At 42.8% G+C, this 18,399-nt stretch overlaps 1 protein-coding gene across 2 annotated transcripts in view; it reads right to left on the bottom strand.

Annotated features, from left to right (window-relative positions):
* cacna2d1a (calcium channel, voltage-dependent, alpha 2/delta subunit 1a) overlaps positions 1-18,399 on the bottom strand; it is a 100,991-nt gene that overhangs the window by 37,415 nt on the left and 45,177 nt on the right. For both annotated transcript variants that reach the window (XM_041964332.1, XM_041964333.1), the window contains exons 5-9: positions 15,694-15,729; positions 14,820-14,955; positions 4,129-4,260; positions 3,015-3,084; positions 2,181-2,231 (exon numbers count right to left, since the gene is read on the bottom strand). In XM_041964332.1, coding sequence (XP_041820266.1) covers positions 2,181-2,231; positions 3,015-3,084; positions 4,129-4,260; positions 14,820-14,955; positions 15,694-15,729 — 425 coding nt within the window. The remainder of the gene's footprint in view (positions 1-2,180; positions 2,232-3,014; positions 3,085-4,128; positions 4,261-14,819; positions 14,956-15,693; positions 15,730-18,399) is intronic.

The following is an 18,399-nucleotide window of genomic DNA, read 5'->3' as shown; positions in this document are numbered from 1 at the left end:
ACATGTAGTGAAGACTTTAATTTTTGAATTTAATTAAAGGTATTAAGTGTATCATTTGGTGAAATGGAAGTAATCACTATATATGGAGAGCTCCATCACAAGGTACAACAACAATCACCTGAGGCTCAATATCAGCCGCACACATCAGCTTTTGGTGGACTACAATGCTTCAAATATGGATGTTTGCTTCGCACAAATCTTAAACCCAACAGCACAGAAGATCTGCACAATCAGCACAGTTTCAAGGTGGACGCCCAAGATTAGTGTCACCAATTCAGTATCTGACCAAATGTGATGTATGGTGCTAATCTCCCCTTCTGCCCCTGAGTTATGGTTTTCAATAACGGCCAGAACATTCATGATTCTGCAGAACATTATGAAGTTGACCTTTGACCTTTTGAATATAAAATGTCATCACTTCATCATTTTATCTTATGAGACACTTTTGTGAATATGTGTCATAATTAGCTTGACTGAGTTCTTGACTTACAGCTTAAAACATGCTTTGTTTGGTCACAGTGAACTTTGACCTTTGACCACCAAAATCTAACCAGTTCAACCTTGAGTCAAAGTGGACGTTTGTGCCAATTTTGAAGAAATTGCCTCAAGGCACATCTGAGATTTCGCTTTCACAAGAATGGAACTGATGGACGGACGATGCCGAGGCATAAAAATATCTCCATCAATTTGCCCTTTGATATTCTGTCTACGAGAGAACTGGACCTTTTGCCTGATCAGGGCACGAAAGAAGGGGTCAAATCACAATGCTACCATTAAAGCCTTCTGCCTGTAGGGCAAAACATCGGCTAGCAGCAGAGATATCAGACCTTGTGACTAAATTCCTTCCATTAATAAGATACAGCATTATTAATCACATGCCTTCACCATGTCTCAGTTAATGACCTGCACAAAACTGAGAAAACCTCAGCTCAGCTTTCAGAATTGTCCATAATTTTCTGTATTGTGCTGCTCTTGCTAAAACGACATTACCTGCACCGATGGATCTATAAATAGACATATTACTTGGTTCCTGCAGGTAAGAGTCGGGTTCCTTTAATGTTCTTTTTTCACCAAAGCTTTTAATGTCTAATAAGCCTCATCAATCCACTGTGTGCCAATTACCAGAGCTGGGTTAAAAGCTGCAAGTGGACAAATTTAGTTTTTCATTTATCATAGTGTGTTGCCAGCTAGGCCTGGTGCTGTGCCAACAGTGTCTTTTCTCATTAAACTCCACCTGAGCGGACAAATTCAGACAAATCACTCTGACCCTGAACACACCACACTCACAATCACGTGCAGCATATTTCTTGCACTGTATTTCCACTGGTATTGGTGATGAAGGAGGTAAAAAAAACTGATGAATCATCCCCAATAAAAAGAAAAAAAAGAAAAAAAAAATGCTATTAGAAAGGCATTAAAGGGCTGGCGTTATTCCATTTTTAATTTTATTATCGTCAACTAATTTCAGAAAAAGAATAAATGTAAATCCTTAAAAAAAAGATGACTAACTTCTTAAAACAACTGGGCATTGTAGTTTTCAACAAAAACGACTCAAACAGGAGGAAATGGTGTATTTGTTGGGGACTATTTACGGCTGCGGATAAATACACATTTCATGGCGTAGTGAGTATTTACAACCCTCATAGACAGCGTATGTGGGATTGACTTGGCTTTGGACATGCTTGTTAACAATTAATATGAATTCATTGTAAGTTTTGCATTGACCAAAATAAAAACATAGAAACTGCCAGCCTTGCCCTTTAATTCTATTAACCATAACTCCCCTTTTTCCACACAACAAAAACAACATAATGCCACTTATTCAGATGTAGAGAATTAACCTTCCTTCCTCAGGTTTGAAATGGATACTGTGAAATCAGGAATCTGATTGAACTGCAGCCCATGACGGCTACTGCTCCAGCATCCTCTCTAAATATTTAGCTTCAACTTTTAGGGCATAAATCACAGGAGGTAACAGCTGAACTGTAAATGATGAACTTGCCCAATACACTGACTGCTTTTTGTTTGTCAGTGTCGCACGAGCGCCGCGGCAGCCGCGAGCACGGCGCCGCGGAGCCCGGCAGGGTGAGGCCGGTCAGGAAGCTAGCATCGGGACCTTCTGGCGCCCAAAAGAAAATGAAATCTGACTGTAACGGATGAATCATAAGGTCGTCACTCACGCATCCACCAGGATCAGCATGTCCTTGGGTGACGCTGCCCCCTGAATGTACCTGGTGAGTAATAACAGACACACACACAAAGGTCGTGGATATTGAGCACATAAAGAGATGTACATGCACAGAGAAGTGGAAACACACACACACACACAGACAGAGGCAAATATTATAATGCAGAAATGCTTTTTAAAAGGAATCTACACAACACCCAGACTTCAGCACACACGAGTTATGAGACTGTATATTTTGTTCTTTTGTAACTCTTATGTCTCTCTCTGAGCGAGTACACAAATATCACTCTTAATCATTTGCATTTGAAATCAGTGCGACCTTTGTATCCTTTAATTAGATCTCTTTAATAAACAAACAGCTATGTGTCTTTGTTCAGAGTTTGAGTGCTCAGTAGCCAAAGGGTGCTTCTGAGGCTAATGAAATTTAATAACGTAGTTAAAAGAGAACTGGTGGCTTCCGGCCAGATTTGAATAACTTTTAGAAGACTAATGAAGCTTTTGTATTGGTACCCTTTGATCTGCAGTGGCTTAATCATCATAGTGCTCTGATGTGTTTGTTTGAGTGGGTTTGACTTTGGTCCTGGATTTGATTGCTTTAAACTGTGTGTATATGTGTGTGTGTGTGTGTCTACAGGTGCCCTTATGTGTAATCATGTTTCTGCAACATGCAAATACAGTTTTTGCAAATGAATGTCTAATATGACAATTACACAGGCAGATTGAATGAGCCACGCGTCTGCCCTTGACAAACACTGGGGACAGGACTGACATTGAGATGATTAGAAACACGGCGACTGCACATCCCACAAGGACTGTGGACACTCACCACGGTCGCCTGCGCACATCGTAGAGGTCGATCTTATTGGCTGAATTGCTCGAGTTCATCCAAGGAGATGCTGCAGTTTGGCAGAAAGACAGAAACGGGAAAAATGTTTACTTCACATTAGGCTTGGGTTTAAGGTACTTGAATATGTCATTGGCCAAATTCTCTTGTGTCTTATATCAGGTGTCTTGTGTCTTATGTGTTACAAAAAAGAACAGTTGGACATTTTTTGGTATTAACTTGGCTTAGCTTTGCGGAAGAAGGGGTTTCCCCCTGCTAGCCTGACTCCATAGTTCTCATTAATTACATAAATCTCATTGATTTAATCTATACAAAAGGTAAAAAAAGGTGTATACCAAACAATGAGTGATGAGGCATCTTGCAAATCTGTCATCAAATAATGTGTTTATTATGTGTTAATGGCGCTGTTTGTGTTTATGAACAAACAGCTAGGCTAAAAGTTGGATTACTGGCTCTAATTGCAAAGCGAGTTTAGCCGTCTTCAGTCAAGCTCGCTGACAGACTTACCAGGAGATCATGTGTCATGATAATAACGTAGTAGTAATGCCCTGTAATCTGTCGAGTTACAGACAGCAGCCAACTAACCAGCAGCAACGTCAGCTAGTTGTTGTTGTGTCAAGACTGGAGAATTTAGCGGCGCTTCCTTATGCAGATAAATTCATTGCCACACAATTCTAATGATCTTTTAATGAACTTTTAACAAGAAAGCAAGCGAGCGCATGTAATTCCCCCAAATTTCAAACTATTCCTTTAATACAATCTTTGATGTATTGAGCTCCCTTCAAAAGTAGACTGATGATTTTTGTGGTGATAAAGAGTTTACAACAGAATATTTTGAGATTAAGTGGTCGTGACTGTATGCACATACATGTTCAAAAAGTGATTCATGTGATTCGTGCCTCTTTCTCAGCTCCAAGTCACAAGAAAGAGTTGTGACAAAGTCTGACTGACAACTTACAAAAACTGTGCTTGTGTTTGCGTGCATCTGCCTGCAACATGATGAAATGGCCCTTAGGTGGCAATTTTTGTTCCCTTGACTGACCACAGGGAGGTCAGCGGGCTGTGGAGTAACCCCATTGGCTGCTGGGCTGCTCACCTGGGTAGTACCGAGCCAATCCGGTGGCAGAGCCAAACACCTGCCAGAGGAGCGACGGATCTTCTTCTTTGTTTTTCCGGAAAACCTCCTCCAAGGCCTCTGTCCAATTTAGCTCGTTCAAAATTATGGTAGCTGGCGCACACGCACGCACACACACACACACACACACACACACACAAACAGAAAGATTAAATGAGTCATATTTGTACAGAAGTACAACATCATAAAAATCACACAAGCACAAAATGTCAAGGATTTTCAAAAAGCATTTACTCTGAAAAAGCAATTCTGAATAAGGAAAAAAAATATGCTTGAAAGTCTCACACACACACACACACACACACACGCACGCACACAGATTTGCCTGTATTAGGCTTGTGACATTGATGGCTGAGAGAAAGCCTCCTCACAAATATTAAAACTGACGTCAATCTGCTGTGATGAGATATTTCCATTTCTTTCACTTTTTTGCTCCCAGAACACACATTCAAAAAAACAAAAACAAAACACACACACACACCAAAATGTGCAGCACTGGAAAGTGAGCAAAAGAGAAGAGAAGGGGAGGAGAGGAGAGGGGGAGGCAAAACAGAGTGATTCAATTTGATATTTCTGGAGTAAGACAAAATCGTCGTGCGGGTAGTGAGAGGACGGACATACAGTAAACGTTTTGTTTACCTGTTTGTCTGCAGGAGCTCTTACTGGCTTAATGCTTCAACAATCCAGTTTGATCGAAAAAGGCAGCTCTCTGCCTGGGAGAGTGGGCTGCATGTCAAAGTGATGCTGTGCATGACTCATACTTGCATGTGTGTGTGTGTGTGTGTGTGTGTGTGTTGTGTGTGTTGTGTGTGTGTGCGCAGATGCCCCCATCAATTTGTTGGGTGTGCTTTTGTGATAGCAACTGGACTAAAGGAACAACAGCGAACAAAGAAAAAGAGACAACCAGGGTGAGACGGCGGACAGGCAGGAGGTCAGACAGACAGCTGGAAGACGTGTGGCTAAAAGTGGGTTATAGCATTAGCGTGAAGCACCTGTAGATCTAAACTCAGCTAGACAATTATATCGACAGTTCTGCAGAAGGAGGCGCTAGAGAGAGAAGAAGAAGAAGAAGAAGAAGGAAAGAAAGAAGAAGAAAGAAGAAATTTTATTTGAAAAACAAAGAAGAAAACGCGCTAGCAGCTCTGCGAGGCTGAACTCAGGCTGAGCAGAGCTTTGCTTAATGCTAACGATAGCATGCTATGATGCTCACAGTGCTAGCATGCTGATGTTTAGCAGGTGCAGTGTTTAGCATGTTTACGTAGTTGTTAGCTCAGTGTGTGTTAGCAGGCTAACATTTGCTAATTAGCGCTGAACACAAAGCACAGCTGAGGCTGATGAGAATCCTTAGCTTAGTAAAATTTGCTTTCAGTACATTTTGTGTCATTGCTAAGGCAGAGAACTTCCTGCCAGCATGGTTCCTCTATTCCTGTGAGATGTCTTTCAATATACAGCAATTTAATTCGACAGCAACACAAACTACAAGACAAACTGAAGGAGGGTTTGATTTATTGCAGAGCTGTATTAGAATGCTAGCTTTAGCTCCGTGTCCATAATGAACTGGCAGCAGAGTGTTCAATCTTTCCTATGATAAGATCAAGATAAAAAACTTTCTTAATCCCAGGGAAATTAAATTATTGCGTGCAGCAAACAATAAAAGATCGACATAGGAAGACCAAAAGAGTCAATAAAAAAGTATATAATAATAATAGAATAATAATATAATAGACAATCAGCTATGTATAGGTACATTATATACAAAGAGTATGAGAGAGTATGTGTTGAAAACTTTCAGACATATAAGCAAAAATTGTGTGAAACCTCTATTCAAACATTTATAGAGACACTGACATATGATGACATTTCTGTAAACCCAACAAAAACAAAATGGGTTAAAAACTTTTTCGCCTGTTTGGATAAAAGCACCACCAAGAAAAACTTAGTGTACTCTTTTAACAAAGTAAATAAGCAATGTCCTGCCATGAAGTCTAGAAAAATAGCCTTCCATCCTCCCACTTGTGCCTTGTTTTCTGTGCTCACCGTCCTGTGGCTCTCATGCTCCCTCCGGCTCCTCGCTCCTTCCCCTCCTTTACCAAGGCTCTATTTCCCAGCTTTGTAGCATAAAGAGTCAGTTTAGGCCCGGCCTTAAATGGCTCCCTGCGGTATTGCAGAGGAAAACGTGTCCCAGTGATAAGTGGCGACAATTTGTTCAGGCCTGATCTCTCTGCTCCCCGAGGACGGCCCTTAATGGATTAGTCCTACCAGTTTCCGTGACATCAGTAACAAGAAGTCAGGATAACAAGACCTCGTACAAAAAGCATTGGCATTTTCCCCCATAGTGCTCATACTGAACAGTGAGCTAACAAGGAAAAGAGCATTCAGTGTTTCATCTTCATCATGTTAGTGACCAACCCATTGGTGAGGAAGAGAGACAAAATAAATGACTGACACCGACAGTGTGTCCTAACTCACTGTGTCTGTTTTCATGTGTTTCCTGCGTGTAAAATTGATGAAGCCATTCCAGCCTCCCACAGGAATCTGGATGCAGACACACATCACACACCCCCAAACGGGCAGGTCAGGCACCACCGGTGAGCCCTTAGCAACCGCATCAAAGGCGTGGCGAGACAGCGTCCTCTAATCTCATACTGAAAGAAATCACTGTTTCAGCGTAAACACATCCATCCATCTGCGGTGATGCGTTGCTTGCTCGAGGTCACCATGATGAGGGGAAGAAGTGAGGCTCTGGGCAGCTTTTGGCGAGCAGGGTGTGTTCGTTTGTTGTGTCTGCATACAACAACAAACATGGATATTCCCAGTGTTGCCAAGAAAATCTGGATTTCAGTTAAAAAGACTAAATAATAATAAATAATAACGCAATAGCTGTGATTTTTTGAATGTTCCACCAAAGATTTTTCTGCAGCGAGAATCTGTTTTCACTCTGATGAGATACGAGAAATGATGTAAGGAAGCCACTGGCAGTGGTTTTATTTCAAAAGGCACTTTTATTCAGCTTGTGTTGCAGTTCACCTACATGTGTGTATCTAACAGGTTCATGCATGCCTATCTTAGTTTATTGGCGATGGGTAATAATGAATTAGAGTTGAGCCAGTCATGAGCAAAATTCAGAGAAAAGAAAAAACAAAAACACGCAACATAAGTCACAATAAGTTGCAGTGTTTTATTTTCACCTTTGCCAGCATAATTAGAACAATTATAGCCAGAGTGTAGTGCTAACAGAAGGTGCTACAGGCTTGGTCACAAAGGGACTACTTGCAGAGATAGGTGAATATTGTTTTGGACAAGCTAACGGCTAACGCTAGCAAGTTGGGACAAAGTGCCATTTTGTTCTGATTATCCATAATTTTGTTCAACACAGCTTTTTTGTCACTTAATCTTGTGTGTGGCAATAAACACTTTTTGATGTTACATCTGCAAGCTAGCAAATTTGCTAGCCGTCAGCTAAGATGGCTACATTTTCTGCCTCATATTTATGTTAATAATAAACACCAATCAATATAATGCAACAAAATTCAACAGCTACACAAATTACAAGACAAACTGAACAGAGGCTTAATTTATCACAGGGCTGAATAAGATTGCACTAGCTTTGGCTACATGTCATTAATGACCTGGCAGCTAAGTGCACACTAGCCTGTTTCCTATGAGTTGAAAACTCTTTGACATACAGGTAAACAAAAACCCAGCAATACCAAACAGTAGTAAGTCTTGCTGACGAGCTAACGGTTAACACGCTGGGAAAGTTGTGAACATGCTAGTGCCAGTCAGTCGTATCCTGTTTACTCCCCTTTGACGTTTTGTTCTCATTGTACATTTTTTCATTCAACACAGACTTTTTGTCTTTTCATCTATTTACTTTGTAAACATTTACATAAAGTGTTTTGAATCCAAGCTAGCAAACTTGCTAGCTGTCAGCTGAGCTTGCACCATTTCTGCATCCCATTTATATGAATGGTGGCAGACTAAATTTATGGCAGTTAGCTAGCTTATTAGCCAATGGGACAATAAGTTCACACAGTTTTTTCAAAAATATTTTACATCCTCTTAGGTCGATGGTTTATATTTTGACAGGGCGGGTTAAAAAAATTGGGTGGTGCAATACCACTAATAAGGTATGACAGCTTCCTTCACTGTGGACTTTCTGCAAGACTCTGTAATTGGCGCTACCCTTTAAAACAACTCAGAGGACTGGAATATAATTGTTTCAGATGATAATAAATTCAGCAAACATGGCCAGCCATGCCAGCCCCATAAATCACACTATTCAAATGTCACATGGTTAACAAGTGAAGAGAGTGAGATAAGAAAAAAAAAAATGAATGATTCATAGGGTGAGAAGACATGGGAACTGAATATGGAAAAGAAGACACTAAATATTCCCTGTGAGGCATGTAGATGCTTTCAAAAACAAATCAAACAGGAATCTGGCAGTGACTGATGAGGGTGACAGCGGTGGGAGGAGGAGTGGGAGAGGAGAGAAGGCAGCACGGTGCCAGGCGATGCCCTGTGGTGTTCCCTGTCATCAGCTAGCTGGTGGCTGAAACCGCCTGTGCATTTGAAAGTAATTACACGGTGAGGACTGAAGTGATGAGAACCTGCAATCATTGTATCAGAGGGGGCCCTATATTCAATGCTTATTCGCCACTCACTACTAATGGTGACGTGAGCCCGGACGCATCCTTTTGCAGGCATTCACACTGCACTGACATCCACTTTAGCTTCTCACACACCTTAAAGTGATCAGTTTTACAAAGGCTGCACACTCACACACAATGCATCTTTCCACCAACACACATGCATTTTTATGGCCCACATTTAAACAAGAAGTCGTCAGTGGACAACAACAATCTGTATTTAAGGCAATGTGTACCAGTGGCGCATGATGCGTATCACACCACTTGTGCTTATTGTTTAAGCCCACAAGACTTGCCACTCTGTTACATCCCATCATCAACTCGTCACACGTCGCAATCAAGAGCCGCACAACCCATCCACGATGCTACGTCACGCAGCCGGTTTACGTTGCACTGAAGAGCTGCATCGCTGAGCACTTTAAAAACCCTTTCGTAATACGAATTCTCACCCTTCACTCGTGAAACAAATTTGCCTTGCTAATTAATGCTGCGATTTGCACTTAAAAGAGATAAAAAAGGAATATTTGGATGAGATTTTGGATGGGGAGATGTGGGCAACAAGAGCACTAAATGCTGCAGAGAGAGCTGGAGGTGAACTTCAGCTGCACACCATGCTGTTTTACTATGCTTGCCATTTTCAGCCACTTTTGAACAACAGTCAGGATTTTATATGGTTGGCCCAACAATCATGATGCGGTCCCAGCCTTTACAAACCCACGAGGAGCTGAAGAGTTAAGACGACAGAAAAGAAGGAAACGCTTCAGTTCCAGTGATGTAGATGTACGCGTGTGTGCCAGTGAATGGCATCTGACATATAGGTGATCGTGCTGCCGTGGAGTAAATTGTGAGTGCAGCTGTAATGAGCATGTGTGAAAACCACCCAGGGTGATATGAAAATGAAGAGACACACTCATCGCGGCGACGGCCAGGGGGGAGGGATAAAGAGATATGGCCACCAGCACTCGCACGTACTTGACCACCATAATTATATCTGTAGCGTTAGAAAGGTGTTGAGGTCATGAAGGTGAGAAAAGCCCTTTTGGTGATCTCCACTGCCTTCAGATTAAAACCAGTTACTCACCACACACACACACACACACACACTGGTGATGATAGTCTTTTTCAGTGACAGGAGCCTTTTTACGCCACTTGGATCAGGAGGTGCAGTTGATGTTGGCGACCACTATCGGGAAAGAATCCAACAATACAGTATGTGACATTGCAGAGATGTCGTTCATTACTTTCTGAGAGGTTTTATAGATGGATAAAATATGATTTCTCTGGGAACTTTCTGGCATGGAGGGGAATCAAAATGCGAATCCCAATCACCTGATTAGAACATCCCGGGAAGGCATCCAACTTGTCGCAAGGACGCAGGTCGCAGACGTAATGGCAGCGAGAGCGGGAGGAAGAAGAGGGAAGGAGGGACTAGGATGGAGGGTTTGGCAGCTAGCTCCGTAAACGAAACAGGACGTGAATCAAGTGGCACAAGAGTGCAAAAAGAGGGGGAAAAAAATCAATTTATACGCTGTGAGCTTTGCCACAGGGGCCGTTGACTCCAACACAAACACGCTCACACACACAGTGTCACAGTATCTCAGCACGTCACAGTGTGTGTGCGTCTCGGGCTGACAGGTGCCACACAGCGTCGATGCAAACGGGCATCAGATGAGCCTCCGATCTCCTGCCAAGGCCGCGACGCTCTCCTCTCATCTCCCCTCATCGCATCCACGCCAATCTGCCTAATGAGCAAGAAGACACGCATACGCGGGCATGAGACCCATGCGCAGTACAGTAGGTGCATGCCATGTGACACGCACACACGCATGGCGGCTCTCACACCCCAAGTGTTTCTTCCTCTCTCTGTCTCACTCACACACACACACAGATAAAACTCTGATTCATCTCCAGTGTGCATGCACGCACACACATAAACACGATAATGAATCCCAGTCTGACCACCCACACTGGATCAGCAGGGAGAATAGATTCCAATCAGCAGCACTAATGCGGGGGAGAAAGACAGTTTGTCTCCACACACCCCACTATTAATATGCTTAATAAAGTGGAGCGAGGCATGAGGGGTGGGTGGAGGGAAGGGGAAGAGCTGCAGAAGAAAAGAAGGAAGGGACGCAGAGAGTGAAGAGGAATGGAATAAAAGAGCGTAATGACATAAGCAGGAAGGAAGGCAGGGTTGAGGGGCTAAAAAGCAAATCAAGGAGAAGGAAAAAAGAGGGAAGGATGAAGAGGGGTGGGGGTGTGCGGAGAAAGTCTACAGCAATGTAAGCAGAAGACGTGGATGACACATCTCTCCTTCAGCATCAGTGCAAATCGCAAGGACGCCGGCATTGTCTGAAGAAAGTCCCCTAATCAAGTTACCAGTCTTTCCTCCACACAAGAACACCAGGGCGTGTCCAAGCATGTGTGTCTACCTCCGCACGCGCGCGCACACACACACACACACAAACACTCGGATACACATTGCCATGGCAACGCTGACAGTACGGTCCAGCCAGGGTGGCATCAGTGTGGCAGTCTTTGGATAGGGGAGAGGGCGAGCACCATCTCCAGGCTAGCTTAGCTGCTGGGCTAACAAGGGCTCCACCAAAACCCCACCCTCCACCACCAGTCTGCGACCTGAAGAGATCAAACACCCTATAAACCTGGATAATAACAACAAAAAAATACAGATACATATATATAAAAAAAAGCTTAATTAAAATAAAGAAATCAACAGCATTATTATGATTTTATATATTTCCAAAAAAACCCAATCTGCATAGTCAGAGATCACTGGAGGGTTTTTTTTTCCAATTAAGATAAAGCGACCATTTAAAAGAATATTAAATTATCAAAAATGATACATAAAATGTATTGTAATCAGAGAGCATTCGAGTAGCTGTTTCCCCTGATTCCAGTTTTTGTGCTAAGCTACGCTAACTGGCCGCTAACTATATATTGGGCAGACATAGCAGTGACTGAAATATAGTTAATGCATATCATGTCAGGTTTGAGGGCTAAACAAAATGTTTAGAAAGAAAGAAAGAAAGAAATTATATATATTTGCAGAAAAAGAGCAAAACACAGACTGATGAATCACACAATGAACAACCCCCCTCCTCCAACCCACCCCCGACCCTTTCATCATTATAACTGTTGCTTATAAAAATAACTAAGTGCATTTGGCCATTTGGCAATGACAGAGATGTCTGCACAGTCAGAGGCCTCAGAGGCCCGTCACTCTGCACATTTATAGTGCAAATTATGTGGAGCGACTCGCTGTATAAGGGCATGAAAGTCATGTGACTGCCTCCGCTGCATTTAGCAAAGCCAGTGTGACGGTCATTACGGAAATTGATATTGAATGCTCAATCAATGCCCATGAAGCCATTAGCTCATGCAGTGGGTATACCTAAATCATTTAACTGTTTTGATGCCTGCTGCAATCATGGGCTGTTAAATGTAGCGTGTAACATGTGAAATTATATCCTTTTAGTTATACAGTGTCATGTTAAGCAGCGTGAGAGGCCAATCACGTACTGTTGCTATGCTAGGTTTCCCTAAATCCCGGGCTGACAGGGCGTTTGTCTGGATTGATCTAGATTTCATTAAGATCATCTCATCAGATCACGTGCCAGCTCTAATTTAATGTTCGCTCGTTTGTGTCTCCGTCCCTCCACAGTAAGTGTGTGTATGTATCACATACACACACATGTCCGCAAGGAAGGACATGACCGCTGCTCTATGTTTCTGTGTGTATGTGTGTATCAAGGCATGCATGCATCCTTATCTCCATCTATATGTGTGTGTGTGTGTCACTCTGTCCTCGCGTTATAGTGTCTTCGAATAAGAGGCTAGAAACCCAGAGGATGTGATTGTGCCTGCGCATGTGTGTGTGTGTGGGCAAATGCGCTTTGCTCTGGTTTGTGTGTACAGTCATCCACCCATACATTAGCCTGCTTCTCTCTTCCAAGGGAGCTTCTGCTTGTTTTACATATTGCTGTTTTCAAATCACTGGCAAAAGGGCAAATGAATGTGTAACAACACACACGGTGAGCTAATGCACTCCCAGCAACCACTTTTTCCGCTCAAGCATAATCACAATAAACATAATGTATTTTGCTTGCATGCACCACCCTGACCCTTACAGAGATTTTACGGTAATGTCTGTTTCACGTCCAACTCTGTAAGCTCGTGATGGACAAAACTCGAATTATGTGACTCTTAAACTTGTCTAAAAGACTTTAAGGCTGGCCACATTCTGTGATCGCATTCTTCATTATACCAGATTTCATTACTGTGAGCCAAATCTAGTTTGACTGGTGGCCTGTTCAGTGTGTTTCCTGCTTTATGTCCAACACATGCAGGGAGAGGCTCCAGGAGGAAGGGATGGACAACTATCCAGATAAAGTTACAGCCATGTGAGCAATTAACTTTAGATCAGCTTGATGTGAAGTAAGGGGAATGTGACACAGCAAAAAAAAAAAAAAAGTACTGAAAGGGAAAGTATGGAAAGTAAAATTAAAGTAAAATTATGCAGAATAGCCCATATCAGAGTAATATGCATTGTATCACTGTCTTACAATTAGTGATGCATTAATGTGAAAGCATCACTAATGTTGCAGCTACTCCTTTATATGTTGCTGGGTATCTTAATCCATAATAATGCATCATAATCTATTAGTTGATTCATATTTTGCATTAATAATCTGCAAAGAATCCAATAATTAGAAATGTCAGTCAAGAGAGTACGAATTACAATATTTGCCTCTGAGATGTAGTGAGTAAAAGTATAAGTAGTATAAATACTCAAGTAAAATTGTACTTAAATTAAGTGCTTGAGTAGATATACGTAGTTATATTCCACCACTGCTCCAGGCTGCTAGTCGTAAAATGTGCACATGATCAACATTTCTCATTCAACATGGAAGGAATGAGCAGCAGACAGTCAGTGCTGATTAAATTTGGGCTGGTGTTTACTGCACATTTCAAATGTTCTCACGCTTTTCAAAATCAACGGTGAGGCTGCAGCCAAGCTAGCAGCTCTGCAATGCTATACTTAGACACAGAGGGGTTTTGAAGTAATTGCTAATGTCATCATGTTGACAGGTTCTGAATGGCAACGCTACCACGCTTACGTTTGGCAGGTATGACGTTGACCATGTTCACCATCTTAGCTTAGCACGTTAGCATGCTAACACTTGCTAATCAGCATCAAACAAGTTCAGCTCAGTTTAATTTGCACCATGGATACCTGCACCAAATTCCATGGCCATTTATTCATCAGTTATCGAGACGTTTCAGAAGAACAACAAGACAAAAACGGTGGCATTAAGAGGAAAAGTCTTTGGGATTCATCCTGGTGAGCATGAATGTCTGCAGAGATTTTCATTGCAATCCATCTGTACCAATGCCATCCCTACTGCCATGCTACTAACGTGGCTAATCACTTAAAATTAAACTATGCATAACGCTACCTTTACGTGATGAAAACATGACCAAGAAAATTATGATAGTGAAAGAAGCAATGACAAAGAAAAGCATGAATATTAGTGTGATAAACACACTGAAATAACTGGGAGCGGCTTCATGCAAGCACAACGGACCCAGAAAAAGACCTTTCATTAGCGGAGGCACTGCCGTTCTGTGCAACTGTCCCGAGAGGTCAGCAGGGTTAGCAATGAACGGGAGGGAAAGGAGCAGCTGGTGACCAGGGCAAAGAGGGAGCTAGAGTGTGCTGGCCATTGGGTTGCTGGCATCTGGGCTATATATAGACTAGAATGGCCCAGCCTCGGTGTGGAACTGTACACTGCAGACAGCGCTGGGAGGCTGAGCTCCACATGAGCTGGGAACGTACTGTAGATACAAGTGGTGACAGGGATAAAGAGCGACACAGAGCAGGGTGGGAGGTGGTTGCTATGTATTACTATTTATAATAGGGGAACGAGTAGATGAGAGAGATTTTGCATTGCATGCGTGTGTTCACGTGTTTCAACTCACAGCCTTCGTAGATATCCGTCGGGATGTGGACGGCGGTGGTGTTGTACGAGACGAGCCGCTTGAAGTCAGGGTCTATCTCAAAATCGTCTGGAATATACCGGTTCCTCTTTCTCTTTTCTTCCTCTGTCTGATTAAGCTGTGCAAAAGAGGAAAAAGTTTCAAAAGCATCCAGCAAAGCATTTCTTTTTTTTTGGCATCTGTGAATGTGTGCACACCCTCGGTTTGTAAACATACTGTATACGCAGTCAGTTTCTTGTTACCTTGAATGACAAGGTGTCAGTGTTGAGTACTCATTGAAATGTCACGAGTGACAGATACAGATTGAGAAACCGAATTTTAGGCAGTGAAACATAAACCCAGGCATCCAGAGAGAAGGAGAACGAGGGGAGAGGGGCTGTCAGTCAAATACAGAGTGACATTAGTGTGCTGTGGGTGTGTGGTTCTTTCCCACTGGGACAGTGGAGGGGAATTAGATGCTGATCCCTGTTTATAAGAGCAGACAGATGACGTCTGAGGCCTGGGGAGCATTCAAAGTCTCACGCTCGTACTCATGTGTTTCTGAGTGTCAGGCCCAAAACATGTATGGGTCCTTGTGCATAAAAAAACTGCTTATACGTGTGCGCATACCTTAGTCAAGTAGGAATATGACATGTATAAACCCCACCCATGCAACACATGCATATCTCCACATACAGTGACTTCCTTCTACAGATTCTTACAAGCTATCAATAAAAACTAATATCAGGTTCGTTGCCATGGTAATAATCTGGATCTGGAGGGCTGGATATGGGTTGCTTGTGGTGTTTCATTTGAGAATTTGCATATCTAATCACACAGAGAGAATATGAGAGTAGTGGGATCAAGTTGTACTTACGTCCTCTTTGGCATTGTAGTAAACAATTTTGTCGACCTGCAAAGAGAATGAGAGAGAAACAGGAGAAGATGAGGAAGGAACGACCAAATAGAGGAGGTATATTTGAAAAGGAACTCATTACCAGGCTGAAAAACAGCATTTTACACCCTCTCTGAGTGAAAGTTTCAATGTTTTACCTCTGACCACAACAAGCATCACTGTTACGTGTGGTTGGTTGCTGTTTCACCGAGAGTAAAAGCCTGAAGTCCCACTAGAGGCCGCAGAACATTCAATATCAAAGTGCTGGATAGCACAACATACCAGAAATGTTGCTATTCTTAGAGCCCTGGCAGTTGTGAGGCTAAAATGTGAGGTTTGCTCTAAAGATGGCAGTTGTGGAAGTGCCAGGGCACCATTAAAATCAAGTGGGTATGTCCTGGGAGAACGCACTCAGCAAACTGAATGGCAACATGTAGTGTGTGCAAAGTTGGCATTTTGATGGGTGGTGTAGGTGTGTGTAAAATGGAAAGTTTTTAACCTCAAAGGAGCAGGAACACGCTCAAGAAATTTCACAGAAGTGACAAAACTGTTGGCTCTCCACTGCTAATTTCATGGAAATTTGGCCAGTACCCTTCACAGTACTTTGTCTTGGACAAAACATGACCAAAGGGAATTAAACTGATGGACAGACTAACAGATTGCTGCAAGTGCTAAAGATAATGGCTTAAAAATGGCTTTTTTCTCGTATAAAAACATGACATGAAGCCAGTATAACTATCATACTTTGTTTCCCACTGTGGGTATCATTTGAATCTTGCTATATTTCCTTGCAGGGCAGTGGTCAGTGTTTGACACTGAGGATCAGTGAAGTAAGTGGTGTTGTTTTGCTCTCACACTGCTGGGCTTCCTGTCAGTGCACAGGCTAGCAGGGCGCTAACGAGCTAGCTTCGCTGCTGACATAAGGGTGCCCCGGAGCTACGGAGCTGGCTCACTGACTCCCACCACCTGCCTCCCACTTCTGGAGCTTCAACTCAAAGGAACCTGTGACTACTCCTGCCACTGCTACTGTTACCTTAGCTTCAAGGGAAATTTCACCACGTTTTATCTGGATACTTAATCAGTTTTGATACTGAATGTCAATTGAAGCAATTGCAATTGCAGCACCATCATTTGAGGTGTATGTTGACATAGTTGGGGGCTTCTAGCCTCCAACGCTGGGTCACCAAGGGGCTAGATGTTACTCAAAAACAAAACCTTCTCCTTGTCGCTTGTCTTGTAAACTGGCTACATTTCCAATAGTCAAAATAGCATCCCAAAACATAAGTGCGGAGGATGTTAAGGACGATTTTACAGCGTCCTGGCTGAATATAGCTGAAGAAATGCAGAGGGAGGCCAAGGCCGGAGCTACATTAGCCACGCAAGAGGATGCGGCCGGCAGGGACCATCCAGAACTTGTGCTGCCGAGAGCAAATAGCGGCCGATGGAGCCTTTGCTCAAACTGCCCTCTGATGCCAGCAGAAACTTGAATCATTCTGCTGCAATGCATTTCAGTGTGGGCAGTTTTTTGCCGGTTGCTGTCGCTGATGCCAGCCCCCCAGAGAGCCTGTCTGTGCATTACGATGCATGAAACTTCTCACTCGGACGGAGGTGTGCTGGAGACATTCTTCAGGACCTGATGGACTAGAAAAGATGATCAGCAGCGCTGAGAGGACAGATGACCTTTAAGTGAGTATTTTTGTCACCTAACGCTTTGTTTTGGCCAACAAAGTAATAGCTCTGGGCTGGAGTGGCGATGCACTGCAACGTATATCACCAACCTATCCTGGTACATATAGGCAGGAGCTCAGCTTTCTCAGTCGATAGTTCCCTTTAAACAGTTTGTACACAATAAGAATTTCACCAAAACTGCAAACTGTGCCAAACGCAAGAATCTGCTCTCTGTTGTGATATTTTGACTGACTAGCATATAAGTTCAATGACATGTGCAAAGATTAGGTCTAATGCACATATGCTGATATGCACATGCAAGCAAAAACATACACAAAAAGAGCCGATAAGAGGAGACTGTCCCATGATGTTTTCTGTCAGGTCATGTTACTGCAGACGATGTGCACCTTAAGAGGTGATGGTAGCACGTAGGTCACACCATCACACCCTTCAGGGGAGGCTACTGTGTGCAAGAACACCTAATGTGTGAGAGATGGGAGGGGTGGGAGGGGAAGGGTTGGAAAAATAAACTATGCTATTACTTATGTGGCATGTTGTGGTGGGTGTAATGTGTACTGCCAAATCAGTCTGGAAAAGAAGATGCTTGTTAAAGTACCGCAATCCAATCTCTAGCAGGTGGAACTGCAATCCACGTCTACGCTTGTAAAAACCAAATGACTCACTCAATATGCCATCCACTCACTGATAACTCCAACATGACCTGCTCCCACCAGTTACAGTGCTTTCCCCTCGCATTCACAGCAGCTGCAAACACCGCTCTGTCAATGGAGTCGTAAAACATGACCTTTCTTTGCCTCGAATGAAACTTAACATGGTTGCAAAGCATCACATTTTCTGATGTTTATTCTTGACAGTGCCACCTCCAAACCCACTCGCACATAAAAGTGAGATCAAATCAGAATGCAATCACACAGCAAGAACTCATTTAAATGTGATTAAATAACTAGATACAGCTTGTATTTTAATAACAAGTACAAATAGGGCCAAAGTCATTATAAT

This window comes from Chelmon rostratus, chromosome 22, assembly GCF_017976325.1.
Source record: "Chelmon rostratus isolate fCheRos1 chromosome 22, fCheRos1.pri, whole genome shotgun sequence".
NCBI lineage: Eukaryota > Metazoa > Chordata > Actinopteri > Chaetodontiformes > Chaetodontidae > Chelmon > Chelmon rostratus.
Note: the sequence above shows the minus strand (reverse complement) of the source record. Positions and strands in the feature narration are given on the sequence as shown.